The sequence below is a fragment of the Oxyura jamaicensis genome, chromosome 4 (genome assembly GCF_011077185.1).
Source record: "Oxyura jamaicensis isolate SHBP4307 breed ruddy duck chromosome 4, BPBGC_Ojam_1.0, whole genome shotgun sequence".
Taxonomy (NCBI): Eukaryota; Metazoa; Chordata; class Aves; order Anseriformes; family Anatidae; genus Oxyura; species Oxyura jamaicensis.
Window position 1 is genome coordinate 72,250,489 of NC_048896.1, and position 27,940 is coordinate 72,278,428.

A 27,940-nucleotide genomic window follows, 5' to 3' on the forward strand; every position below is an offset into this window, starting at 1 on the left:
TTGGGTATTGTATATTGTTGTCCTGTTGCAAAGGTATCCCTGGATTGTCTTCTCAGTCACAATGGCTGGAACTTCACCTGGAGATGCAGCTCCAGACACAGATGTAGGCAGACAAACACACACAGGACCCCACATGACCAAGAAAATGTATGTTCGAGTGCACCACTAGCCTGCTGTGAGGTCAGTCCCTGTGGCCCAGCTAACCAGAAGGCAGGGTGCATTGCTTGAAACTCACCTTTGAGGTAGATGAACTTAACGCATTGTACTCTTGACAGCTCCCAAAAGGTAACATGGAAGTTAATATGCCTTCGTTTTTTTTAATATATCAGCATATTTTATTACTTAATGTGCACTGCCCACTGCCATCAAATGCCTCCCAAGTGGCTGAACTGGACAGCTTTTAGAGATCACTCGCACAAATCCCTGAGTGTAGCTGTACTGGGTCTGGCTGGGATGTTGACTTTCCCTGCACCAGCCCATACAGTGCTGCGCTCTGCACTTGTAGCTAGAACAGCAGTGGTATCACACCAGTGTTGTGTCTGCTGCTGAGCAGTGCTGGCACAGCATCAGGACTCTCTCTGACCCTCCTAGGGGGTGGGCAAAAAGTGAGAAAGAAACATCAGCAGGGCAGCTGACCTAAACCACCCAAAGGGATATTCCATACCATATGATGTCACACTCAGCAATAAAAGGTGGAAAAAGGAAGAAGAGGGGAGGGGTGGGCTCTCGTTGCGAAAACGTCTGTCCTCCTCCCGAACACCGGCTACGTGCGTTGAGGCCCTGCTTCAAGGACGTGGTCAAGCATCGCTCATTTGTGGGAAGTAGAGAGTAATTTCTTTCCTCTGCACTTCCATACAGCCTTTACTTGTTTTGTTATTCCCTCTCCCCCTCCCTCTTCCCCTTTCCCTTTTCTCCCTTTAGTTGAATTAATTAATAATAATATTTTCTTAATTATACAAATATATATATATATATCTATCTTTAATTAAATTATCCTTATCTCAACCCGTGAGTTGTTCTTTCCTTTACTTCTTCCCCTCCTCATCTGAGGAGGGGGAGTGAGAGAGCGGTTGTGGTGTTCAGCTGCCTAGCACGGTAAAACCACCACAGTAGCCAAACGGGAGGAGGAGTTGAAACAGTTCCATTAAGCTAATGGAACAATTGCAGTGTATCACTGTCAGCTTTGCAGGTCTTCAGTGGCCCATGGACAAGAGAAGAGGAATTCAATGCTGTAAAATATTTGGAAAGAAACAGACAAGAATGAACCTGAGCTGGGGCACCTGAAGTCTCAGCTATTCCTTACTGCAAGCAATGTATAAACAGAATTGTTCACTGCCACTGTGCAGAAAGATCTTAAAAGAGAAATGCCGTTGGAAGGGACTTTCAAAGATGATCACTAACCAAAAGCTAAAGCAAATTCATGAGGGCATTGTCCAAATGCCTGCTGAATACTGACAGGCATGGGATCTGGAGACAATGAAGTTTTACATCATAAAACGCAAACGAGAAACTCTCTCGTTCCTTCCATCCAACTGGATTTGTCTCCAGCAAAAAATTACTACTTCTTAGTGGACTTCACAGTCAGTGAGAAAAGAGATGTTCAGTTTGCTCTGCTCCTTTAAATGGTCTCTAGGTTATTCACTCTGCCTGCAAGTACAAAAGAGGTGGTTGCACACAAAGTACAGAGGCCACCTTCAGTCTTATATCCTGTTGTTGATGAAAAGATTTTAAGAACAAAAACAAGAGTCACCACATTATTTTCAACAAGAGATTTTTTTTTTTTTAAATGAGAGAATGGATGGATTCTTCCTGGCTTTACAGAGAAATGAAGGAATTCCCTCACCCCATGTTCTCCCCTTCCCACCTCCTACACAATCAAATTACAGGTCTTCTGTTTCTCAAGCTAGGACAGACCTGCACAATCAGGAGTTCTTGCCAAACTCCTGCATTTCTTGAGAAACAGCTCTCAGACATTTCCCATACTTCTGGCAGGGTCAGAACAAAGCTTTGTTAACCATAGGATGAAACATGCTTATAACCTAACACCTGAATTCCTGAAACATACGAGATAAAGAGCACAGAATAAGCAGTACTGAATCCCTAAAAACACTGCTCTAGCTTTCAACACTTCGTGACTGTATTTAGTTTTACCCTGATAGATTCTTCTTCCATTTCCCCCCAGCTCTTTAAATCTACACAATTTTTTTTAGCATTCACATACTCTGTTGCGAGGAGCTCCTCAGCCTTCTCACACAGTATATGGTCAGTCCCATCCACTGCCTCACAGTATATTTGATGCACCTTGTTTCTACAGTGGAAGAGACAGCAAACAGTAACTCTATTTTCTTTATACCACCCATAAGCCTTGGACAAACACTCCCTTAGCCATTTCTTCTCCACCGTGAAGACTCATGTTCTGAATACCTTACCTTTATCTTTAAATACTTCACTCCCCAGGCTTTGGGGACAATATCTTTTTTCCACAACAAAGAACAAATCAGTTTCCTAAAAGAGGCAGTATAAATGCCAAACCCTGAGCTCCATGGCACATGTCTGCAACCATTCTTCTGCGCAGGGAGAATGAACAGCTTGGTTTCTAAAGCAGATATTCAAAGTTACCCCAGTTGACTGGAAGCTGATAATATATAGGGAATACACTTGAGACTTTTTCCACATACTGAGTTTATTCTTGGCTAGCTACCCAGTTTATCTTTACATTAGAACCTGGACTTTAAAGCTTGCATTATGTATGAGAATCCAGATAAGCTTACAGCATTAATTATTCCACACAAAAGAAAAGCTGGCATTGAGAACTCGACGCATCATTTACATAATAACTACAAATCCCTTTCTTTCAATAAATTTGGGTATGACAACCGCAGCACTTTGTCATTTTGACTCCTCACTCTTAAGTTATAGCCTCACAAGTGTGTTCCTATTAACTGCAACCGTTATGAAAACTCATTTTATCGCATGAACTTTTGACTGGGATCCATTACAGTGTCCTTCTGCCTCTCCCACTGCATCTAGAATATCATGGTTTCAAAATTCAGGGTGCTTTGTAAAAGCAATTTATCTGCCAAGGGCATGCCTGGGCTTTTAAGCTTCTCGCTTTACCATGAGACATCTTCTGGAACTTTTGTCTGAGGGGTTAAAAGAAATTAACACAGAGGAGAGGGCTTTTTAGTGTTGTCAGCAAACACATTCATGTACACTTAAGTACCAAGGTGTTGCACAGGGAACGTGTTGATTACGGCACTACTTTAATGATAGTGCTGTAAGATCACGCTTTTGTGCTAAGTAATACACAAAGCAACCTTGGCATTCCTCTAGACAGCTTATAATTTAAGTACACTTAGATGAGCAGACAGTGAGGTGGACTGAGAAGTGGCAGAGCTCAGAGGGTTGTGCTCAGCTGCACAGTCTAGCTGGAGGCCCATAGCTGTGTCCCCTGGGGGTCTGCACTGGGTCCAGTCCTGTTGAACTTACTCACCAATGAACCAGATGAAGGGACAAGGGTGCACCCTCAGCACGTTTGCTGCTGATACAAAACCAGGAGGAGCAGCTGATCCACCACAGTGCTGCGTTGCCATTCAGAGGGACCTGGCTAAGCTGGAAAGTTTGGCAGAGAAGAACCTCCTGAGGTTCAACAAAAGCAAGTGCAGGGTCCTGCACCTGGGAGGAATAACCCCATGCACTAGCACAGGTTGAAGGATGACCTGCTGTAAAGCAGCTCTGCAGGGAAAAACCTGGGCAGCCGGGTGGACAGCAGGTTAACCATGAGACAGAAATGTCCCCTTGTGGCCAAGAAGGCCAACGGTATCTTGGGGTGCATTAGGAAAAGCATTGCCTGCAGGTTGAGAGGTGACCCCCCCACTCTGCACAGCCCTGGTGAAGCCACACCGGGAGTACTGTGTCCAGTTCTGGGCTCCCCAGTGCAAGAGGGACATGCAGCTCCTGGAGAGAGTCCAGCAGAGGGCTGTGAAGATGATTAGGGCACTGGAGCATCTCTCATGAGGAAGGGCTGAGAGAGCTGGGCTTGTTCAGCCTGGAGAAAAGACCGAGAGTGGATCCTATCAATGCATATAAACACCTTAGGGGAGACGATGGGGCCAGGCTCTTTGGTGGTACTCAGAGATAAGCAACAGGAAGGTCCATCTGAATACGGGGAACACTTCTGTATTGTGAGAGTGACAGAACACTGAAAGGGGGTGCCTGGAGAGGCTGTGGAGTCTGCTTCTCTGCAGATACTCAAAACCCACCTGGACACGATCCTGTGCAACCTGCTCTAGGTGACCCTGCTTGAGCAGGGGGGTTGGACTAGATGGTCTCCAGAGGTCCCTTCCGACCTTAGCGATTCTCTGACTCTGATACAAAACTGGGTAACAGACACATGGAGCGAGCATTGGTCAGTCAACAAAATGAGCAGAGTCCAGACAGTTACGGCCTATTTTAACAGTCTCACAACTGACATTTAAAGGCGCATTTTGCACAAATGTCCAGGGCAATGAAATAACTAGGGAGGATGAGAAGCCTCCTTCCTGCTGTTAGAATCAGAAGGAAGAGAATGGAGGAAGAAGCCCTGTCATTCTGGCTTACTTGATCTGCAGTAACAAAGGAGCAATATTTAGCAGCAGGAGATTAAAAGGAAAATCAAGGTGCCATCATATTTAGTGGTATACTCAATGGTAGCAGAAGTGAAAGGCACACTAGAGAGCAAAACAGAGGCAGGTGGAGCCTATGAGCAGACATGAACAGTAACCAGAAAAAGCCCTTAACAAAATGAACTAACTTAAAAAGGCAAGCTAAGAAAAAAAAAAAAAGAAAAAAGGCAATGCCATGAAGCAGTAAATTCCAGGAACTGTCACAGTCTCACAAATACCCCAATTTTGTTCTGTCAGAGAGAAAAGGCCAGCCAAGTGACAAGGTGCAGCCCTCTGAATAGAGTGCTCCCTGCTAGGCTGTCTGCTCCACCACTGCATTGCTCCCCCGACCAGCCTGCAGTCGTGGCCACCGTTCATTAAGAAGGAGCACAGACTGCTCGTCCAGCAGCCTCATCGAGGCTGCACTCCCGTATTAAAACACAATGAAAGCCACTAATAAAGCCATCAGCTGAGCAATGTCTCAATGCGCTGTTGCGGCCTACTGAGCCAGTTTATTGTTACAGAACAGAAGACACAAAGATCTCAGAAGTGCACCTAGCCACAGCTCCGCTGAAACGAGCTAACCCAGTACATTCATACCTACATCATACCTACAAAATGAACACGTTCATCTGCAGTTAAGCTGCTTTCCCAATGATCAGCACACTCATAAAAAACACCATAATAAAAAAAATCCACATGAAAAACCTGTCCATCACTTTTGCTACTTTTTTCCACTCAATTCCTTTGGCCCTGTTTGCTTTATGGTCTCGAACACAGTTAGCAATGTACTCGATATTTTTTATCAGCATTTTGTAACAGGAACAGCAGTTAACATTCTCCCTAACATCTTCACCATGAACTCCACAGCTTTTATTCAAATTTCCATTCAGCTTCTCCTTGAGATCACTGTCGTCATTTCTATTGGAAAGTTGACTCCTTACCTCTTTGTCTCCCCCCGGACACACATCATCCCCCTCTAACTTATGCTCTTGCTCTTTCTCCCTTTGTGGACTCGTACAGTTTTCACCCACATCATACACAAAAAAGATTTTTGACATGTAGTCCAAGATAACCACCCTGGCCCATTGTGGAACAGGCTTTGCTTCTGAGCCACAGTGATGGACGTTCATAATAATGATCGTCAGCGCGGTGGAAGCTGTGATCATGGTCATAGTTGCTATGTAATACTTGCCTGGAACACAAAATAAAAGTTTATTAAAGATGCTACCCTAAAAAAAAAAAATCAGTGCAGAAATAACAATGCTAAGCATAAGTGCAGGTAAAACCAAGCTTTAATCACCCTGATACTTTGTATTTAGATTGCAATTTACCATATAAGAATATAGATTAAAGCATTAAAGTAAAACCTCATACTCATTACAGGTATGCCTTTATCAGATGAGTGACTATTGAATTAGCATTGTAAAAAATGCTTAAAGCATATAAAGCCACGTTTCAAGCATGTAAAGCTCACCTATCAAAGGTACGTTTTCAGAGGGAGGCATGATCTCTGCAACCATAAGCTGGAACACAGTCAGAGCAAGAAGAACCGTAACACCTAGCGACACTTTTTCTCCAGAGTCTGCAGGGAGATAGAATCCCAGTGGGGCGAGGAAAGAGATCAAAATGCAAGGAAGCAACAAATTAAATATGTAGAAAGAAGACTTCCTTTTCAAAATCAGTGTGAATGTTACATCTGGGTAAGGCTCAGAGCAGCAGCCATAAGTGATTACGTTCTTAACCGCTGGCATGCCATGAATCTCCCATTCCACATCTTCTACGAAGTCAGAAAGGTCACCACTATCAAGAGAATTGATGATGTCTACCTGATTACCATTATAGGTCCAGGAACCAAATGTAAGGTTGCACTGCTGGCTGTCAAAAGGAAAATAAGATACATCCACTACACATGAGCTCTTTGTGATAGCAGGTGCATCCCAAGTGATTTTTCCATCATATCTCAACACAACATTAGTATTCACTGGTTCTGAAAAGTCATCATCAGCCCTAAAAGACAGAAAAGTGACAGTCAGGATTGATATGCAGCAACTTAGCGTGTAGGCTGGGGAGAGTCAGGAGGAGACCCTCGCTTCACACTATTAAAAGCGTGCTTCTGAAACCATATTACTTATTTACACTGATTTTTATTAGGAACTGACTATTAACTATGTTATTTACAAGTACCAGTATCCATTGACACAGTGGGATATTCAAAACTATGACAATCTACTGTTCATCACTGGCCTGGGAGAGCAGACAAGTTATGGAGCCTTTTTATACCACCTTCGTGTGGACACAGTCTTCTAGAGCTCTTCAGCAGCTTCTGCAGAAAGCACTTCAGATTGCCGGGGGGGAAAAGCGTTCAACTCCCAATGCAACCAAGAAAGCTGGATCAATACTCAATCCCGTCTATGGCTTTTTTGCCAAATATTTAGATGTTCAGAAACAAATATTAAGACAAAAAATATATCCCTTCCTAAGGCAAAGTGAATTGATGAAAGTTCAGGCTCCATGGGTCATTTCTCCTTCTATCCCCCTCCTTCATACATTCAATCCGAGTCTCTCCAGCCTCACTCACTTGTTATAAAGGACAATATCTGGTCTCCAGACCAAATTGCTTGGAATCCTGATAGAATCCAAGCCATCGTATTTATCCTTGTCCCATTTGAGGTATGCATCATACCAGCTTTGTCGAATCCATAAGTAAGCTGTCAAAATTTGGTTCCTTTCATCCTGCATAAAAAAATAGAAATATTTGTAATTTAAGGTTAAAAAAAAGTCCAACTTATATGGCTGGCAGCATTTGTTGTGTAACTTTAAAGCAATGCTCAGAACAGGCCGGAATACTAACAGGCCACAGCAGCGCTTCTCAGACAGGTACATATACCATACAGTGCAGAGGGGGCTTATGTATTCAATCTCTCTCTTGTCCAAGCCTTCCTCCCCCAAAAGGACAGTTCTTTTCTCTGCACCCTCCCAAGCTTTAATCACAGCTGTCTAAGGCTCTTAATATCTCACAAGTTTTCTTTTGCCAGCTTCAGAATACAAAACAGCTGACAAAATTCAGTCCAAAACTCTGAAAGCTTGTTGATTCACAAATCAAGTGATTTTCCATCCTCCTTCCAAACACGTTTCTTTCACCTTAAAAGCATATCTGGTTGAACCAAACTTATAAGAAGTTAAAGGCTAAAATAGGGAGTTTACAAGAAATTAATTGCTCCCTAGAAAGGGTGTTTGCTCTTTTTATTTAATAGCAGATGTTGCCTGGATGCTGCAATACAAACATCTAACTAGAACTACAAAGTCTTTGCAATCCAGCAGCTATGTCTGTAGACATGTAATGGAAGTCCTAGTGTTGCAGTCAGATAAGATCCTATTAAGAACCAGAGAACATGACCCTTGTGAGGAAGCATTACTGAAGTTGTCACAAAAAAATTAAGTTGCTTTCCCACTCCAAGCAAGTTTACAGGTGGCACACTTCTGCACATATTCCGAAAAACAGAACTGCATTTTTACTCACCATGTCTTTAATTTGTGACAATGTTATCTGAAGGGTAACATTCAGCACTTTATCTGTGTCTTCCACTGGTCTTAGAGCATTTGAATAGTCTTCAAACAGTTCATTGAACAGCATGTGAGCGTATTTTCCTTTGGCTGATTCTACAGCTAGATAACACGTTTGTTCAGTACATCAGATTAAGCACTGAGCAATATCAGAAGATAGCCTTTTTCTATAGCTTCAAACACTATTTGCTATATTTATCATACACATATTGTACAGTATCATTTAGCGCAAAACAGAGTAAACCCGATGAAGTTATTCAAATAAAGACAGCATTCATCTGTAGTAAATGAATAGCTAGCTTTAGCTTTTCACACCCACTGAAAAAAATAACCCTCTCTATCCAGAGATTCCTGCCATTTTTGAAAGTATCATTACCTCTATTTTACTGATTTTTCATAGGCGTAGAGATTATTGGCTTAGAGTCACACATCTGCTAAGCTAAAATTAGAAGCCAACCCTGAAGTCAAACCTGCTCCCAGGCTAATAGCTTGTGATGTCTCCTTAAATGCAGCACTGATAAATTCATGCTACTTTCAGAATGTACCCTCCCTCTGTCCCTTTAAAAAAACAAAACAAAAAAAAAAAAAACACCAGCACTTGGAAGAAGTCTAATCTGCTTTTCTTCACAACTTGGCAACTACATGAGGTATGAACACATCCTTGGACTAAGATCTTTCCCAAACCATGTATTTCTTGCTATCCAGACTTACTCACTATGGGTACTCCACTAAAACTTCAGATTTACCACACTTTTGCTGTTCCACACTGCTTTGTGCATCACTGTTTCTCTAGGCAGTGTCTGCATTACCTTTAGACAAATTCACACATTTCTGCAAGCAAAGGACAAGGACAGTAACCTTCACAAGACTTGTGCGAACGCCAGCTGGCACAACACAGGAAACGAGTGCTATGGAGGACATTATTGCTCTTTGGTGACTCACGGTGACTTCCTGGACTTATCAGTGTTCAAAGCAAACCTTCCTGATGAAAAATAACTCCTAACAAATCAAAGCCTCACAAGGAGCATTTAGATCTATCTGGCTGTACATGATCATTCATTTTGTCTATGCATCAGTAAGACAAAAAAAAAAAAAAGATGAAGGGGACTTCTGGAGCTCAACCATGCAGGATGCATCAGGACACCAGCTCCTACCTGAATAAAATAAATACCAGTACAACACTTAGCTACCAAGAAGCGTTTCTCACCTTGAAGCATCACGGCTGTGAACAGCAACCACAGGGAGACATAAAAGGAGGACGGTGTTTTTCTCTTCATTTCTGGACCTTCTCACCATCCAAAACTGTACCAGAATACAAATTGCACAGCAACACAAAGTTGCTGTGGCACTGATGAGCAGCTAGAAACAACTCGGTCCTCCCTCAGCAACTGTCAAGTGTCCTGGAGCAATGGTCTCAGCTCCTGCAGCTGCCTGGGGCTCTGATGAACCCTCCCTCTCTCCGTAACCTGAGAGCTGCCTCCTTGAAGCTAAGGCTGTGCAAGACAGCAAACAGATGGGATATCAGCAGGAAAACTGTATTCCATTGCATTTCTCACTAAAAATGTGAGATTAGGTTTCTTCACAGATTGGACATTTCTCATTTTTTCACTGGGCCAAGTTTTACTGCCTTTATGTACAGCAATAGCTTCTCAACACCAGTCCATTGAACCTATGAACCCTCAACTAAAAAAAAAAAAAGGCATTAAGATCTGCCTCAGTAGTTTAGTTGGTGTGGTTACACCGAGTACCACACATCCAACATGTCACATAGCAAAAACCACAGCCTACCTGCCCGCACACGGACAGAAGTGTTTCCACCTACCAAAGTGGCACCACGTGTAAGATATGCAGCTACAGCAACTGCCAAGTCTGACAGCGCAGGCAAGGTTTGCAGAAGCACAATACAGCTGTGCAAGCTACAGCTTCCACTGGCACAAACTCCGTGATCAGTCCACGGCACAGGAATCAGGAGCAGAACTGGATTCTGTAGATAAAATGCTATTTCCCAACATAGTACTGTTTCCCAGGTGAGCTTATCCAAACTTTACAAATGATTACAGAATTACTGGAACAGCTCTTGCATAAAAAGACTCACAAGAGAGAAGTACAGAAGAGAAGTGTGACTTTATAGCAATACCACAGCTGGACTCCCTTTACCCCGATAGCCAGCTCATTGTTAGCTCTGCCTGTATTCCTCATATTGCTGAGTTAGTTTTCACAGAATCACAGAATTTCTAGGTTGGAAGAGACCTCAAGATCATCGAGTCCAACCTCTAACCTAACACTAACAGTCCCCACTAAACCATATCCCTAAGCTCTACATCTAAACGTCTTTTGAAGACTTCCAGGGATGGTGACTCCACCACCTCCCTGGGCAGCCTGTTCCAATGCCTCACAACCCTTTCAGTAAAGAAGCTCTTCCTAACATCTGACCTAAAACTCCCCTGGCGCAACTTTAGCCCATTCCCCCTCGTCCTGTCACCAGGCACGTGGGAGAACAGGCCAACCCCCACCTCTCTACAGCCTCCTTTAAGGTATCTGTAGAGAGCGATAAGGTCGCCCCTGAGCCTCCTCTTCTCCAGGCTGAATAAGCCCAGCTCCTTCAGCCACTCCTCGTAGGACTTGTTCTCCAGGCCCCTCACCAGCTTCGTCGCCCTTCTTTGGACCCGCTCAAGCACCTCGATGTCCTTCTTGTAGCAGGGGGCCCAAAACTGAACACAGTACTCGAGGTGCGGCCTCACCAGAGCCGAGTACAGAGGGACGATCACCTCCCTAGCCCTGCTGGTCACACTATTTCTGATACAAGCCAGGATGCCGTTGGCCTTCTTGGCCACCTGAGCACACTGCTGGCATCACAGGCATTTTCTGGCATCACAGGCATTTTCTTACAGGTTTCTCACAAACAAGAGGAGGTGACTTCCTCCTTTCCCTAGAGATGAGTCCAATCCCCCCTCATTGTATACAGCAGCACATCTTTGCCATCCTACTAGGACAGGTAGCAAAAGTCATTAAAATGGACAGCTGAAAAGACAGAATGAATTACCAGTAAAGACGAATTGTTCCAGAACAGTTCAGATACACACAAAAAATACTGCTGTTTTACTCTTGTGCGCTCCCTTGGCTAAAAGGAAATTGATCCCTTCACACACAATTTCTATGTAAGAGTACTGTGGTGGTTTTACCTTTGTAAACTTGCTCCACCAGAGGCCCAACCAGTGTCACTCACTGGCTTGGCTCAGGCCAGGGGTAGGTCCCTTTTGGAGCCAGCTGGAGCTGCCTCTGATCTGACCTCAGGCAGCTGCTGGGCTCTGCTCACAGAGGCCACCCCTGCAGCCCCACTCCTACCAAAGCCTTGTAACATAAATACAGTACAAGTACCAGTCACTAGGTAACGTCTGTGCTTTAGCGGGGTCTGTAAATAAGTGACATTTATGGCCAAGTTCAATAGGTAAGAACTAAGTAATTTCAGTCAGAGCACCTGTAATGAAATCCATCTCCTTCACTTCAGTTACTTGTCAAATGTGGGAAAAAATGGAAAACAGTTTAGAAGTCAAGAAGGTCAGAGCAGCCCTTAGGCAGCATGCGATAACTGGCTTTTCCTGTGGGTAAAAAGGTGTACGCTGTCAGGTGACAAAAGTTAGAGACAGAAGAGTTTGGGGGGATACTGTCACATCACTGCTTTCTCAGGTGATACCCTGAGCCTAGTTTACCATTTATGTCAGTAAGCAGCTTCTGCTTCTTACTAATTACAAGGGAATGACCAGGGTACTGCTTTAAGTGTGCTGCTGTAAATGCACAGGGACCAATATGAAGTTTGCTCTGCCACAGGCTGGGGGCAATCCTGGGAGCCCTAACAGCAGCAATACAGCTGTGCTGGGTAGCACAGCCTGATACACAGTAACTCACAAAGTCACATCTATTGAAGAATCTTGCACCGTCATTGTAATGTGTCCTTTCCAAAGGAAATTGCAGGTTCTCAGAATAAGAAAATGAGGCATGCTTGCATGTGTTGATTACTCAGTTTATTCCTATGCACACATTTCATGTTATTCATTATAAACTCAAAAAGGGATAGATCATAACCAGTCCTTTCCAGTCAAATATATCCAGGAGCTGCCACATACAGGGCATGCAGACACTTATGATGCTACACTAATTGCAGTGCTTTCAAAAAATATATCCAAAAGCCTTTTCAATATTAGAGTTAAAAAGTTTAGCAATCAGTACACCAGACCATTCTTTTTTTTTTTATAAGAAATTTAATCTGTAATTTTAAACCAAATGTCCCTTAAGTAGACGTTTTGTGTAAAGAGTATTAACATTGCTATTTAATGATCTGAGAGATTCATCCACAAACCCATGCTTCCTTGCAATATAGTTTTAAATTGTGGCTTAATCTATGATAATGCTACTCCTAGATGAAACATCCCATTTAACATTTGAATGGAACATAAATTTATACTCAAGCAGTTCTCTATTTTTACAGTAATAAGTTCTGCTACAGAGTCGGGAATTGACACAAGTACAAAGCAGCTTACAACGGTAACTTCAGAGTCATGGTTGTTTGCAAGTCAGAATCAAGTCATTAACCTCTCCCCAAACTAGACTCGTTTCCAGTGAAATCTGAAGTTACCTCCTGAGAGTGCATCTACCAGCAGATGGCCCTCTTAAGCCAGCCTACTGGTTCACCCAGACACTCAAAACAATCTTTGTTTATTGCATAAAATCACATCACATTTTAATCTACTTTGATTAATTTTACTGATTATTTACCTTAAATTTAATACACGATTAGCAAAGAAAATATGTTCTTTTAAAGAAGATAAGCAGAAGGAACAGAACTACTTAATGGCTGAATCTGGCTCTTGGATCTGCCTAACAAACACGAGGCTAGTCACAGGAGGATCTCAGTGCGAGCAAATATAAATCACTGTCAACAACTGCACATTGTGAAACCATATTTAGAGCAGAGGCTGCTTCTGCTGAGGCAGAGATCAGTTAAGGCACAACATCCAACCCTGGTTCCGTATGATTTTATTCAAACATTTGACTTTGTGAGTACTTGTATGGGCTATAAACAGAGCAGAACGTTGTTTCCACGTTTACATTCAGTGAGACAACAGGGTACCATTCGTTCAGCAGTGCACTGACCCTGTACGACACTCACCTGCCATGCAACTTCATATGGTTGTAGACAAACACAGGCTGCAATCAAAACATCAAAAAAAGAATTCATTGTAATGCCTTGTAAGGTAAGTTTGACTTTGCATATACCTTAGGGACAGACTGAAGTGGGGGGGGATATTTTCGTATTAATAACTTCAATTTTTTTAATATTTATCTTGAACAAACCACAAACAAACCAGGAAAGAAGTTTAAAAACATTTTAAAAGTGTGTTCTTTCAATTAAAGATACCTTTCCTCTCCTGCCTAAATAATTATTTGCTCCTGAAGCTGAGGTTTTGGCATATACACTTTCAGACTTTTTTTTTTAAATGTATTTTCATCCTCTTCTGCATGGAAAACATTAAGAGTTTAAGCCTCCAACTGGAAAAAGCTACAGATACTGTATTATCACAGGCCTCAAGGCCGTCTGTACCATTTATAATCCATCCCTTCATCAGAGAACAATAAAGAAGAACAGATTGGTTTCTAAGCACAGTTTGTAAGAAGTGTCTCACAGTCTGCTTCTACTTGCCTTCCTGCCAATTTTTCTCCCCAGAAGCTGTTGTGTTCACATTCTTCACAGCATTTGCTACAGAATATTATCTTATGATGGGGTCAAGCAGCACACTAACTCCTCAGAGTGAAGACTCCTCTCCTTAGACGAAACAAAATCTTAATAGCACAGGTAACAACAGCTCTTCTTGCCAGCAGAACAGCCTTACTGTGCCTGCTCTAGAGAAGCAGAATACAGCACTTCATTTACATGCAGCATGTTTCTCTCCACCTCATTTTCTCAACCCACCTACTGCTTCCTTCTTCCTTCTCTCTCAAAATCCCCTACCACCTGAAACTAGCATACTCATTCATATTTTCTTCTTCTGTCATACACACAAGATACGAAATACATTAGGAAGTGTTCAGTATGTTAGGTCATGAGATGATGTGGAGTATTAGCCACATTTTCCAGAAACAGAAAAGCCTAATTTAAATGTTAGTCACAATTTTTTTTCTGAAATAAAATTTTATTTTTGGTCCACTTACACATACAGTTCTACCAACCACCTTGCAGCACATGAAGTAGAGGAACCTTTTGTCCTGAGAAGCCTTGCATTGTTTAGTAAGATCTAAATTGCAGCACATTCATCCTTTTTCACCAGGACAAGGTATTTTATCTGTCCTTGCAAAGCATTCAGTAGCTGTCAGGGTTAAGAACAAAGCTATTTTATAGCTTTAGCTGTCAGAAGGCTATTTTATATACAGCTCTCTCTCATTGGGGTCACTTCCAGCTTTAGATCATGCCTTTGAGTGGCTGATCGCAGGATCTGTGCTCTACGCAAAGACAGGCAGTCTGATGCTCTATAACAAATTGGATTATTATAGAATATTTTTACCCTGTTACAAGGGTATAGAGAAAGAGTCATATCTTCTTCTGCCTGATTGCTCTTGCAACATGGAAGACATGATACCTCAGCCTTGAGAAGTGGAAGGAAGCCCCCCAGCTACTGTGGTACATGCAGATGACAACTGTAGGTTCCCCAGAACACAATTCCATCAGCTCAGGTGGACTTCACAAAAACTGAATAAACTCAGAATTTTACTGAAGACTAAAGGGCCAACATCATTTCAGATACTGAGAACTAAATTTTCATCTTTAAAAGTGTAGGAGAGGGTCAGAAGTAACATCCTTATAAAGAGGTACCAAAACATTATATACACAAGGGCATCTACATAGAGGCAATCCCTAGCACCCCCTGAAGATACCTGCTTTCCTGGTAAGCTCACATCTACCTTGCAACACAAACTAAATTACATCTAAACATTTGTATCCTTATCCGAGTTCCCTGCAAATTAATATTGTGTACTAATACAGAGCAGCTGGCTGCAAAGGCAGGATGCCAAAGATAAAGTCAAGAAAGAAACCAGACCATAATGTATCAATCTAAACAGAACTCCAATTGCAGGATGACTGCTACCACACTATTCATACCTGCTACTTGGCCAGCATTGCATACAATGTTGCTTACATTGTAAAACACATCTAGAAAGACACTAAGCAGAAATCCTTGTCACAAATTTTGGCATTACCTAATTGTTTCAGCTCCACATAATCATACAGAACAGTCCACCCAGGGAATTCCTCCACGTTTCCAGAATTTAGAGGAAGAAAAAACTGCTTTACTCAGAGTATAAATAGCTCCCTTGACAAACTGATGCAGGAGTGGTTTTCTAAGCTCATTAAATTAATTTCCAAGCTTACAACTACTGCAACTTACAACTACTACTTTTATATATATATATATATATATATATATACACATATACATATTCAGAACAACCTCTAAATTATCACAGTACAAAAGCCTTATTTGTGACTAACAAACCTCAAAATAGGGTAAGACGAGCAGTAACTACTTATCTCTGAGGGAAAGCAACTTTTTATAAGTTTTAGCTATTGAAGCATCTTACAGTATGTGCATACTTTCATTTGTCAGGCTTCCTCCCAAGACGCATCTGAGGCTGGGAAAGAAATCTGTTGGCTTTCCTTTTTGGCTACTTTTCTGAAAAGTAAGTTTTGATCACAAGAATGCTAGCATAAACCCAGAGCAACTCTACCTTCAGTCAAATTATTCTGGTTTTGTACTAATATTAGTACAACCTCAATTGATTTCTTAAGTGTCTCTTTTGAAAGCACCTTGACAGGACAGAAATGGCAGAAAATAGAGTCCTCACAGAAAGGAGATACAGACCTCTCTGCCATGCTTGTCTAAGTGAAAATTGTATATTATGTAACTGATATTGCAAATCAGGTTGACCTCAAAGAAAGCAGCTCTGGTTTCATACCCAGCAGCAAGGGACCTGCAGCTTCTTGTAAGAGAGGTGTGACAGCTAGATGCACTCCTTTTCCTTGCGGTCTCTGCCAGCTTTCTTTTCCTCTAACAGAATCTGACCAAGTTGCATCACCAAGAACACACTGCCATTTCTGCTAAAACTTGGTCATGCTCAGCTCGCTCAGACGCCAGCTCAAAACCAGATGCCCACAATAAGCAAACCATCAAGCACATTAGGTCTAGATGATACAGCCTGTGAGGGAAAGAACAGACAAGCCAACAATTAGAACAGACTTCATCTGAGGCTGAACAGTATTAAAGGCATTTCTTGCATCTCTCACTCCCTAGTCCCATGCTCCAATTAGCTGTGTACTTGTCACAGAAGTGGTACAGGCAGCATTATAATCAGACAGGCTCAGCTTTTTGGGCTGGACAAATTGCCTCCCTACAGGTCCCTCAAACGTTAGGCAACATTGCCAGGATACAGATTCCAAGGCACACCTGTTTTAGGCTATACTTTTCCATTGTTTTACTAGCTTAAAAATAACAGTATGCCATTCCAGCAAGCACCTTATAGCATGAACACAGCTACTTTACGCTACGAACCAAGATAAAAAATTCTCCTTGAGCAAGATTAGTAGTAAACCTGCAGTTTTAATCAAAGCCTTCACCTGTGCTCATTCTGGCACAACAGGCTCATTTAGATCTTGGGAACAAAGCACCAACATGAGCTGAAGACAGTACCTCTTGTCTTAAGCATCCATGAAGACAGAGGCTCCAGGACACGCTTAAGAAAGGCTATATGAATACCTTTGGTTTTCACCTGCAAAGTTCTAAGTGATCATCTAAAACCAAGGTGTTGTTTCATTCTTTTCAACCTACACCAAGTGCAGTGTAATGAATGCTCAGTGCTTCTTTGGTTAACTGCCCGAAAAACTTTATTTTGCCCATCAACCAAAGGTCTGCTATCCAGAAGTGTTAACCTGCAACACTGATCTCAATCTTATGTGCTTAGTAACTGCTATTTTTTGAAGTTCCACAGAAGGTGATTATGAGGTATAAAAGTAGTTAAGACCAAAATTGTGTGTTCTAGCATTAAAATGCTATCATAACCACACACTATACCTGGCTGGTTTGTGCGCTTCAGGAAACATTTTCTGCTTGTCTGACAATTGGCAGGGGGCTGTGAAGTATCTTTGCCAATTGCTCAGCTGCCTTTTAGCTTGATGAAAGGCATGAAGAGAGTTTTATTCTATAACAGAACAGAACCAAGATGTTGGGGAAAAAGCAAGAGGGATTACATCACAGCCTACAGGTAGCAGAACATGAGAGGACAGACAATCCTACAGTCATCCTGCAGTTACAGCTTTTGGGAAATATGTATGAAATTGCAAGAGGCAATTCCCCAAACCAGTATAAAAGAGCTGGCATAAGAACACTCTTAGAAGTTGGAACAGTTTTAGCAACAAATTCTTTATTTACTTTACTCCTGGGCTCTGGGCAAAAGCAGCATATTACACAGCCATTTCAGAGAGCTGCCCTGAATCCAATGGTATTCATAAGGACTGATACGTTCAGGTCTGGACTCTGACTGATGGTTGATTTGCTGGTGGGAAGCCATACATAAGGAAAAAAACATTGTTTTTTTGTACACATTCTCTAATTCTTTCCTCTTGGCCAATAATCTTATATACCTTCAGTAATCTTCTGCAATACTTAAAATTTGTAGTAAGTATGACAGTGGTATGGCTGAGCACCGTGTTACAGCCAGCCTCAGAGAAAGGCCGGTCGCTTGTTACAACATCTCATTAGAAGGCATGACCCAGAGAGCTGGCAATGATTGGTGGATTCAGCACCATACTGATGCTTCTAGCCAAAATTATGTCATATCACAACACAAACCAGAGCCTTCCTTATCTATTTTGATCAAAAAGCACTGTTTTTCCTTTAGTTATTTTAAAATAAAAGTACTTTTAATGTGTACTTACAGCTTCCAGCTCTGCAGCCTTGCAATTACGAATCTCTGAGGAGGTATGTCCTGAAAACACTAAATGAAACAAAACATCTTCAACAGAAAGCCAGAGCAGGGTAAACAAAGCAGGAGCACTGGCATGACATGTCCGGCATGCTGCAGAATGTCTGGTGGCCTCCTTGCTGTGTAGTGAAATAAGCAAGTCTCCACAGCATAGAAGCAAACATTTCAACTAGTGGATGTACAGATGTCATATCGCAACTGTATCTTATTTCTATGTATGTTATAAAAGGAAATCACTGTCACAGCAAAAAATAGTAATTCTAGGCATGCAAAAGGCACTAGAGGGGGCATTTCAAGCAACAAATCAGTGGAAGCCCTTATTTTTGTGTAACATTATTTTTAAGGTCTTCTTTTGCCAGCTACTTCCCAGGTGCTGGTTGCAGACAAGAAAAAATATATAGAACATGCTTTGTTTGTACTTGCAGATTAGTCTCATAAAAGCTCCTCAGTAGTTTTTATAGCAGGAATAATACTTTATATAAAGCCTGAAGAGAAAACCTTCAGCTGAAAGGCATTTGTCTATTTATCTTTAGCTTTCTGGACTTGGGCCTTTGGGATCAAAGGATACTGTATGCTGTAGAGTCAGACTAGCAGGAGATGTTTTCATTCCACAAGAACAAGAAGTACTCAGGGACCTTGGCGTGAAACCTGGCAAATATCTAACTTCGGTTTCCTACTTTACTTGCAGAAGTTATGGGAAGATGCCTTTCCTTGCAAATTTCATCTACTCAACACAAATGAACTTGGAGGTACAATTCAACAATGAAAAATTTAACTGTCCAAGTACATACACTTGATACTTGATTAATTAGTGCTGTACTAATTAAAGGGTAACATTATTTTTGTCATTCTAAGGAATATGTATTTTATCTAAGCATCTCACTCTGGAGAATCAAAAGCAAGCCAGCCAGGTGTACAAAGACTTAAGATACAAAATACAATTAATCACTTCTTTTACTCTTGAAAAGAGTCTCATTAAATATAACAATTACAAATTGTAGAAATTGTAGGAGTTCAGGCTCCTACATGAATATTGATTCACCAGTATCTCAACAGTAATACATAATACAGTAATTTCCTCCAGCAGACAGTGATTAGTACAAGAGTAATTTGGCTCTTTCTGCAGTCTGTATGCTTAACCTTTCACACTTAACATGATAAGAAGTGTGGAATCATTAACACTGTAAGAAAGAATTCAGGCTCTTTAAAAGAGCAAAGTGTTAAAAAAGGAAAAAATATTTGAAAATCTGAAATAACCACATTAGGATTCTAAACCGATGAAACTCCTAACATTCACGAGAAAACAGGTTCTTGGTTTTATTTGTCACATAAAAGCAAACATACAGCTCTAGCAAGAACAGATCAAGCACCACATTTATAACCTGTTATCTTAAAAAAAATATGCCAGCCTATCAAAAGATAACTTTTTAGGTAAGCAGGAAAAGCTAATTACCTGTCTGATGGCTGTCCCTTAAACATATTTCTGTTCTTCTTGGTGCTGGGATCAGAGAACTCCACAAACCTGACATTATCATTGAGTCTTCATCACCTCTTTAGCTACTTCCTAGACTTCACTTCCATTTCAGGGGTACAAAATGAAAATCTGTGGTGACAGCTACAGAATGTAGACAGAAATAAGAACAGAGGTATTTTTTCTCTTCTGCTTCATGTATCACATTGAAGACAAGTATTACATATAAAACAGACATCCATTTTTTCCAGTAGTGTAGAACTATTGTTGTGGAATTTGTTTGCAAAATACCAAGTTCCCCAGAAGCCAGAAAGATTTCTGAGGTTTCAGGTAAAAAAAGTATACACAACACAACAAAGGGGCTAAGATCAATAGTGCCATTCCTGTCTTACTTGAAGATCTATTTATACTCAAAAATATTTGTAAGACCTTCTTGTCTCCCCAGCTGAGAAGCACCATGTATTTGTGAAGTCAATTAAATGGGAGAGTCCTAGTACTGAGTAAGAACAGCCAGGCATATCCACCCAGCTGTTTTTGTACCATGTTTATTTTGATACCTCCCAGTTCCACCAGCTACTTTCATCTACTTGCACACAGGACTTCTCAGCCCTGAACAGTTTGTGAGGTTGAGATTTTCTCCTGTTAAAAAGCCTTGACCAATTTCTGCCTGCCTTGAACACATTTTGATAAAAAGGCTAAAATCTTAGAGGCTTTTCTTCTTCCCCTGGAACACGCATTTTAGGTCAGACTTTTCCACTGGAATTCAGTTTTCAACAGAACAGAAAGCTCTCACTTCAGATGCTTCCAGCTGACTATGTCAGTAAATAAGGGGGAAAAGGGGGCAGAGAGGAAGAGATAAGCTTATGTACTGTGCAAGGAACCAGGCACATTTTGCACCTTCAAATACCTCATTAGGAGACAATAGCAACTCATTTTCAACCACAGTCTTTCCTGCCACCTTGAAGCAGACACCAGTAAAACTTAAATCCCAGTTTACTTCTCTGCTGAAGTCTCACGATCAACACGAAGCTGAATGCCAAACTACTTTTTCTATATCAAGGAAGTCAATTCAGCTAAAGACATCCTCCGGCAAGTCTTTCCTTCTCAAGGCAAAAGAAGGTAGCTTCCTAATCACTTCACATTACAAGCATTAATAATCCACAGTAGCCTTTGTATTCTGGAACCTCAGCTGTATTTCTCAAGGCTTTGGTTGTGGGTTTTTCTGTTGTTAGAAAGATTTGCATCCTTCTATGGCATCCTCACCTATACAACTTCTGCAAATGCCATTTATACTAAAAACCCTTGTCAACCCCTTCAGGAAAAGCATTGACATAACCAGCAGTCAATGGAGCCAAAAGAAAATGCACCTGTGTCAGCCTTGATCTGCCTAAAAATCACGCCCTTCTCCAAGGCACAGGGCAGCCAGCTCAGCCCCTCAATCCCCCTGCTGGCACAGGGCCACTAAGCCCTCAGAGGGGCTGGAGACACCTTCTGCAATAAGGCCATCATAGGAAGCAAATGGTTTGGGTTTTTTTTTGGACTAGTAGGGTATAAAAAAAATCAAGCATTAGCTGCTCTCTTAATGGTATTGCAGTAGCCTGCCTTAAGGCATGTGGTATGACATTACTTCCAGGACTTCTTCCAAGACCTGACCACTGCTGAAGAGCCACAGTGACTTGTGTGACTAGCTGAACTGAGCTGCCTACTCCATGGTGCTCTGCAGCCATCCTGGGATTTCTCAGATTTACCAGAGAGCAGTGGGTTAGCTCTGACTTAGAGCCAAACCCTTGCCAGTGGGACAGGGAGAGAAGACAGGAAGAATGGAAGCAAGAACATGCATGGGTCAGGACAAAGATGGGTGCCACAGGTAAAAACACACACCACTTGAGAAAATCTAATTTATGGCCAGTTAAAACAATCAGGTAGTGGGAAACAAAAGATAAACCAGGCAACCTCTTGTCTTTTCCTATAGCCCCGCAGCCTGACCACCAAAACCTTGCGTACACAGACCCTTCACAGCAAGGCAACAGAGCACTTGAGGCCAGCACACCTGGGACAGGCCAGGGAGCAGACATCACATACACCAAGGTCAGCAAAAAAAGCTTGGACACCTATGAAAGCTTGCAGAGAACACATAAAGCAGCTCCTTATGCAGGTATGCAGCAAGGCTCTGCTCAGCCCGACCAGTGGGCACCCCAGGGTCAGTCCCTTGGCAGATGCCACAATAGCAGCACCTCAGACATTACTTACAGTTAGACATTATGCAGGAGTTACTACACAAACAAGCATTTCCAGTGAACAAAGCCAGCTTTTAACTGAAACGCAGTTGAAAACAAAGATCTCAGATACTGTGCTAACCACTGAAGTCTTGCCACACTGTAGTAAGTCCCACGCTCAACACAATGCGGCTCTCATAGTAAAAAAGAGGAAAGAGTAACAGTAAAGAGTAGCAGATTGGTGGTGCCCTGCAAAGTGTTACCTTCCAGTAACCAGAAGGCTTGAGAAATCATGGCTAATTATTTCCATGGCGATCACATCAGCATTAAGTTCCAGCCAGCTCCCACGCTGTAACCCACATCTTTGCTAGGGCAGGGCAGAGTAAAATACTAAGCTACCCTATTTAGCAACACTGCTTTTCCAGGTTTGGAGCAGCGATAGCAGTAAGGAGGATCAGAGCTTGCTGCAGTTCTCTGAAGTCCACTTGACCCGCCAAAGCCCTTCCCAGTTTGGCCACAGCGTGAAAAATACATTCTATCCCATGCCACTGCAAGTGCCATAACTACAAAACTGAAAGTATTCAAGCCATCGAACTTTACAGTTATGGTTGAAGACTCCTCAATTTCAGAAAGTTAAGAAAGTAACTTAAAATTCAGGAAAAAAAAAGAACAGGCTGAATTAAGGACAAGTAACACATCCTAAGGAAATAATTAACTGTTAAGTGAACTGTGTGATATTTTAGCTATTTAAAATTCTGATCAGGCTAATTATGCTCATAGAGAATTGGGGCTAGCGGATTCAATTAAGTATTTTCAGAGCTAGCATTTGCTGAAGAAAAATGTTCCAGTCCCCCATCTAAGCAGAAGACTGCTTTGAACACATCTTACAAACAATGTTTGTTTCTGTTGCCTTTTTTTTTTTTAACTCAATCTTTGGTGTCTGTTATTAAGCTAGTAACATAACATTTACCTTTTGACCTTAGTGACATCTTTTTATATAGCTATAAACTGTAATATATCTTGTTTAAAAAATGTGACTATCTGCTGCCTTACAGTAATTAACTTAAATTCTCAGGAGTTTTTCTTCAAAACTCTAGTCATTTATTGCTCTAAAAAAGCCGAGTCTACAATTTCTGCTGCATAAAAAAGAGTACTACTAGAAAGCATAGGCTGTTTTACAAAAGGAAGCTTTTATTAATTCAAGTTACACAAAATAAAAGCATCTGCAGACCTGCTGTCAAGGCAGACAAGGTCCACAAGCAGCAGGTCTCACACTCCCCCACCCTTGGCACTACAGACAGCGTAAGCAGTGACTGCAAGCAAACTTCAGGAGCCATTGTGGTGTGAGGTAGAACCACACAGGCATTGGTACTTAGGTTACTGCTACTGACTAGAAAGTACGTGGTTAAACCCCTACAGAAAGAGAAGTAGTCAGGAGCTATTTCCCCCCCAGGCTCCATGGTTATGGCCTCTCTGGGATCACACAGGGCCACCTCGCCAGGCGGGTGACATCCTCCCTGGGATACCCGCAGCGTGCAGCAGTGACGACAGTCCCCAGCCAGAAGGAATGCACACCGTACCGCTCCACGGGCAGCCCCAGCAGCCTCAGGGCCCATCGGAGAACAGTCAGGAACTCCCTCCTCGTGACTGGCATGTTATCTGTGTGCACAAAAAGCGGCCCTTCAAGCGGTGAACGCAGCACCACGTAGCTCTGGAGGGCCAGAATGGGGCATACCCATGGCTCCCCAGACAGCCCGAGGCTGATGACATGCCTCTCCTGGCCAAAATGAGAGTTACGCAAACGAAACACCACTCTGCTTTCTGTCACCTGGGTGTCACTCCAGTGCAGCAGTTCCGGCTGCAGCACAGCACAGTGCTTTGCCACCATCTCTCCTATCCGAAGTGCCCCAAAAAAAGCTGCAGTGAACAAGGCACGGAACAGTAAACATTCATAATGGGATATACATACAGACTCCAGAGCTCCTAAGAGGGAGCGCAACACCTCAATTGTTATAGGAGTGTATTTATCCCTCAGAACGCCCACTTGACGTCTCAACCCTATCACCATGCAACGGGTTATAGAATCTTCCAGAGGATCGGGGTTACCGGTCAGTCTTGACAAGTAAGACAGTGCTGCCACATACATCAACGTCTTTGAGGATGAGTAAAGAGACTCCACAGCCAAAAACCCTCTAACTTGTTCCTCTGGAATGGGCCAGGCTGCAGGCATCCCCATGCCTTTCCTGAAGGCAAGGAATTTCTTCAGTCCTTCAAGGTAGGCTTGCCACAGCCTAACATCCCCTGAGCACTCCAACAACGACAACGTCTTCAGAGGCCAAGGTCCCAAAGAATGTTTCCAAGGACGACTAAACACCCTTCCTACAAGACAGGATCTATATTAGCACATGCTGACAACGGGCACAAGCATATCACTCAAGGAGGGATAAAGAGAGCGTTTAGGTGTGACTTAAGGCGTGACACGCACCTGAACAATGCTCTAGTAGTTTAACTGACAAGTGACATTCACTTCACGCACAGCTACACCCAGAGCTGTTAACAAGCTGAGATATCTTTCCAGTGTGAATGGCTACATGTCACATACCCGATCCATCTCCAGCACTAGGTATGGTAGTGCTCCAGGAACTCACAGAGTGGTACCAGAGAAGAGAAGGTTTAAGAGCCAGCCTTTCCAGTGTTGCCTACAGGCCTTACACTGCAAAGGTCACAGAGCACCACCCACCCGCCCCCCTCAGCGGCCCACTCCCCACCCAAGAGTCACCACACATGCTCATTGCCCCCCAACAAATCACGGCCACGCTCACCAGTCGCCACATCACAGTCTCCACACCACTGGGAAACAGCAGGACGCGCCACCGCCACGGTCCTACACGGCGGCAGAGGATCCACCTGCCCGGCAAGGCCCAGCTGCAGCCACTCCATGCCCGGCTCCTGGGCCAGCAGCACCAGCATCTCCCAGAAGGGCGCGGCGGGAGGCCCAGCAGCCAGGAAAACGCCACAGGCCATAGCGGGAGGCGAGGCACTGAGCGACCGCACCCCGCAGCCGCACCACGAGGACTGAGGGGCGCTGCCCGCGCCGCCGCGGCTATAGGCGCGGAGCGGCTCGCGATGCCCTCCTCTGATTGGGCGCTCGGAGGGCACAACCCCGGCCGCTGTGGGCCGGGCTGTAAAATGGCGGCGCGGAGGTGCTGTGCTGGGGCTGCCATTTTGTTGGCGGAGTGGCTCTGCGTGGAGCCTGCTGTCTCGGCGTCGTTTCTGCAGGCTGCTGGCGCTGCTGAGGCGGGAGCCTGGCGTGGAGCGGCTGCTGCGTGGCCTGGGAGGCTGGTCCTGGTCGGGGGAGATCGTCGGAACTGAGCCTGGTGGCATCGGGGAAGCTGGTATGTGGGAACTTCAGTGTGTGGTGACGCTGACGAGGTGGTTGAGGCGGGTGAAGGCTTGGTAGGCTGCTGATTTGAGGTCTGACCGTGCTCTGCTAGCCTCTTAAAACCAACGTGTAGTCATGGTTTTATTTCTAGTGTGTGAATTTGCCACTTCAGTACATATCCTTATGGGTTCTGGCACTGCAAAAACTTTGCTTAGTATGCTGTGTCTGTTGCCAGGCTTGAGGTATTGCTTTAAGGAGGTGTCTTTATGCTTGTTGAGAATTTAATCCTTCACCAATGCTCTGCCTGTTGGAGGCTATTCAGGTGAGTCATAAAAATGTAAGGGTCAGAGTTACTAATTTTCCAAAGAAGTTCAAACAAAGCTCAACGGGTGTTGAAAGGCATTAAGCTTTTTTCTGTCTGTTGATTTTTAGACTGACTTGCTTGCTGTTGCTAATGTGGATTTCTTTCAGTAGGTGATCTCAGCCATGTTCCTGACACACAGCCCTTGGGCCCTTTGCCCCTGAGGACTCTGCTGTTACTGGCGCAATCAGGAGACAGACACCAGTGGCAAATCTATGAGGGCCTGAAGAATTTTCTTGCCTTTAGAGAAGGCATGGCACTGCCTGCAGTTTGGCCAATTCCAGTGGACCAAGTGAGAGAGTTCTTGATTATCATGGAGTCCCAGGATCTGGCTCCTGCAAAAGTAATAACGTATGTGGAAGGACTGTCCTTCATCTCCAGAGTGGTAGATCGTCCTGATCCTCTTCAGGACCCTGTTATCTGTCATACGATATCCAAGTTGAAACATAGGACTGGCCCTTCAAAGGATAAATGCTCTCCTGTAACTATCAAATTGCTAAGATCTCTCCTGGGGACTCTGGAGTCTGTGTGTAGCTCTCCTGACGAGTGCCTATCGTTCAGGGCCATATTTACTGTGGCTTTTTTTGGGGCACTCCGCATAGAAGAGATGGTGGTGATTGACCAAAGCATAGCACAGCGAAAACTCCTGCACTTCAGTGATCTCCAGCTGCCTGAAGGGAGTGCAAGCCTTTGTTTACATGCACCTCATATGGACCAAGAGAAGTCTTTGATCAAACTGGGACTTTCTAGGGAGATGTGGGTGTGTCCTAATGAAGCTGTCCATATCTATGTGGTGGTGCGGCCATGAGGAGAGGGTCCTCTCTTTGTGCATTTGGATAGTAGACCTGTGATGAAGAGGGAGTTTCTAACAATGTTCCACCGTGCTCTTGGACTTGCTGGATGTCCTCCAAACCAGTATGGTGTGCATTCCTCTGGTTGGGGGCTGTTGTAACAGCAGTATTGCATGGGTATTCTGATGAAGCTATTAACAGAATAGCAAGGTGATGATGAAAAATCCTGAAGAGGACATAGTTACAGCTATCCATTGGGCTTCTGTGGTAAGGAATATCTTCTGCAGAGCAGAAATGTCTGCCACAGAATATAGTTAGTGCTCTAAAGTTGCAGAAACGGGGAAGTAACTAGTACAAGGTGTCTTTTTTCACTCAAGATGATTTCAAGACTGGTGTGTCTTTTTTTCAAACTGTTGTGATTAGTGAATTAATTGATATGCATGCTATTTACCATATTTGTTCTGTGTATTGACCTTATGTAATCTTTTATTAAAATGATTTTATAATGAGCTCTTTAAATCTTAGTTACTGCCCTGGCTGAAGGCCATTAGTCCGCACAGTGGTGATGTGTGAACTTGGTACAAGTGTGCATCCCTTCTGCAGTCTAATGGAATGAGAAGAAAATCAGGCTGATGGCTGGTGACTGGCAGCTGTGAATACGGGGGGTGTTCAGCAGCTCACTGACAGGGATGTTGGTGTTGTCCAGGCTGCAGTTCCGTATCAGTTGCATTCAACCCAAACAGCTGCTGCTGTCTCAGTCTGTGTACATGGGCCTGCCCCTTGACAATTCTTAAAATCCTTCACTGAGCCCTCTTCAAAGGGTGTGTAGGACCCAGGTACGGACCACAAGAAGCCTTACATTGAAGTGAAGCTAAACAGGTGACCTTGCTTGGTTCCAAGGATCCCTTATAGCAGAGAACATTTTGTAAGAGCTGACATAAATAACCCTCATCCTCTAATTGGGGCACTTCTTCAATATTTCATACAGATTAAATCATTTATCTGTGAAGCAAGATGGTAAGGTTCAATGTCACCTGTTACAACAAGGGTGTGTGAAGTAATGGCATCTCTTAGTGTGTCACGTGGTCAGGAGCTGTCTAGGTGACAACTAGGTGGTACATAGAGAACAACCAACGTTATACTGAATTTCCAAGTCAGAGAAAAGTGACTGCAAGATCAATTTTGCTGCCTCCTGTGCTGCCAGGAAGGCACTGATGTATATCACACAAGTACAGCAGGCTGCAGTAACCAAGGGAGCATGGGTGACAGTGACTTTGAGGCTGTCCTCAGGTGTGCAGTTAGTTGAATGTTCGTTCCTTACCCAGCGGGTCTCTTATTAAAATCAAAGTATGAACTGGTAGTCAGAGCTGTGAGAAAAATGCTTTTAGAGAGGATTTAGGGCTTGCTATGGTCAATTCAAAGTTAGGAAAGCCTCTTGGGATGTCCCTGGTGATGACCTCAGTGATGCCAAGGAAGCAGG

At 43.2% G+C, this 27,940-nt stretch overlaps 1 protein-coding gene and 1 long non-coding RNA gene across 7 annotated transcripts; both read right to left on the reverse strand.

Annotated features, from left to right (window-relative positions):
- Positions 1 to 4,386: 4,386 nt before the first annotated feature.
- On the reverse strand, positions 4,387 to 24,170 carry CHRNA9 (cholinergic receptor nicotinic alpha 9 subunit). 6 transcript variants are annotated; one of them, XM_035326190.1, is made up of 7 exons: positions 22,326 to 22,406; positions 19,693 to 19,854; positions 18,193 to 18,242; positions 8,167 to 8,312; positions 7,225 to 7,379; positions 6,121 to 6,653; positions 4,387 to 5,838 (listed from the first exon to the last, which is right to left on the reverse strand). In XM_035326190.1, exons 4-7 carry the CDS (start codon positions 8,278 to 8,280, stop codon positions 5,282 to 5,284), a joined length of 1,359 nt encoding a protein of 452 aa, XP_035182081.1. In that variant the 5' UTR covers positions 8,281 to 8,312; positions 18,193 to 18,242; positions 19,693 to 19,854; positions 22,326 to 22,406; the 3' UTR covers positions 4,387 to 5,281. The 6 variants fall into 6 exon arrangements, with proteins under 6 accessions (XP_035182081.1, XP_035182082.1, XP_035182078.1 ...); XM_035326191.1 differs by lacking the exons at positions 18,193 to 18,242; positions 22,326 to 22,406 and adding an exon at positions 22,190 to 22,288 and having other exon boundaries at positions 6,121 to 6,228; positions 6,481 to 6,653; XM_035326187.1 differs by lacking the exons at positions 18,193 to 18,242; positions 22,326 to 22,406 and adding an exon at positions 24,071 to 24,170.
- Positions 14,378 to 16,614, reverse strand: LOC118167008. The gene is made up of 2 exons (XR_004750870.1): positions 15,693 to 16,614; positions 14,378 to 15,657 (listed from the first exon to the last, which is right to left on the reverse strand). It is a non-coding gene; the product is annotated as an uncharacterized LOC118167008 (long non-coding RNA).
- Positions 24,171 to 27,940: the final 3,770 nt, after the last annotated feature.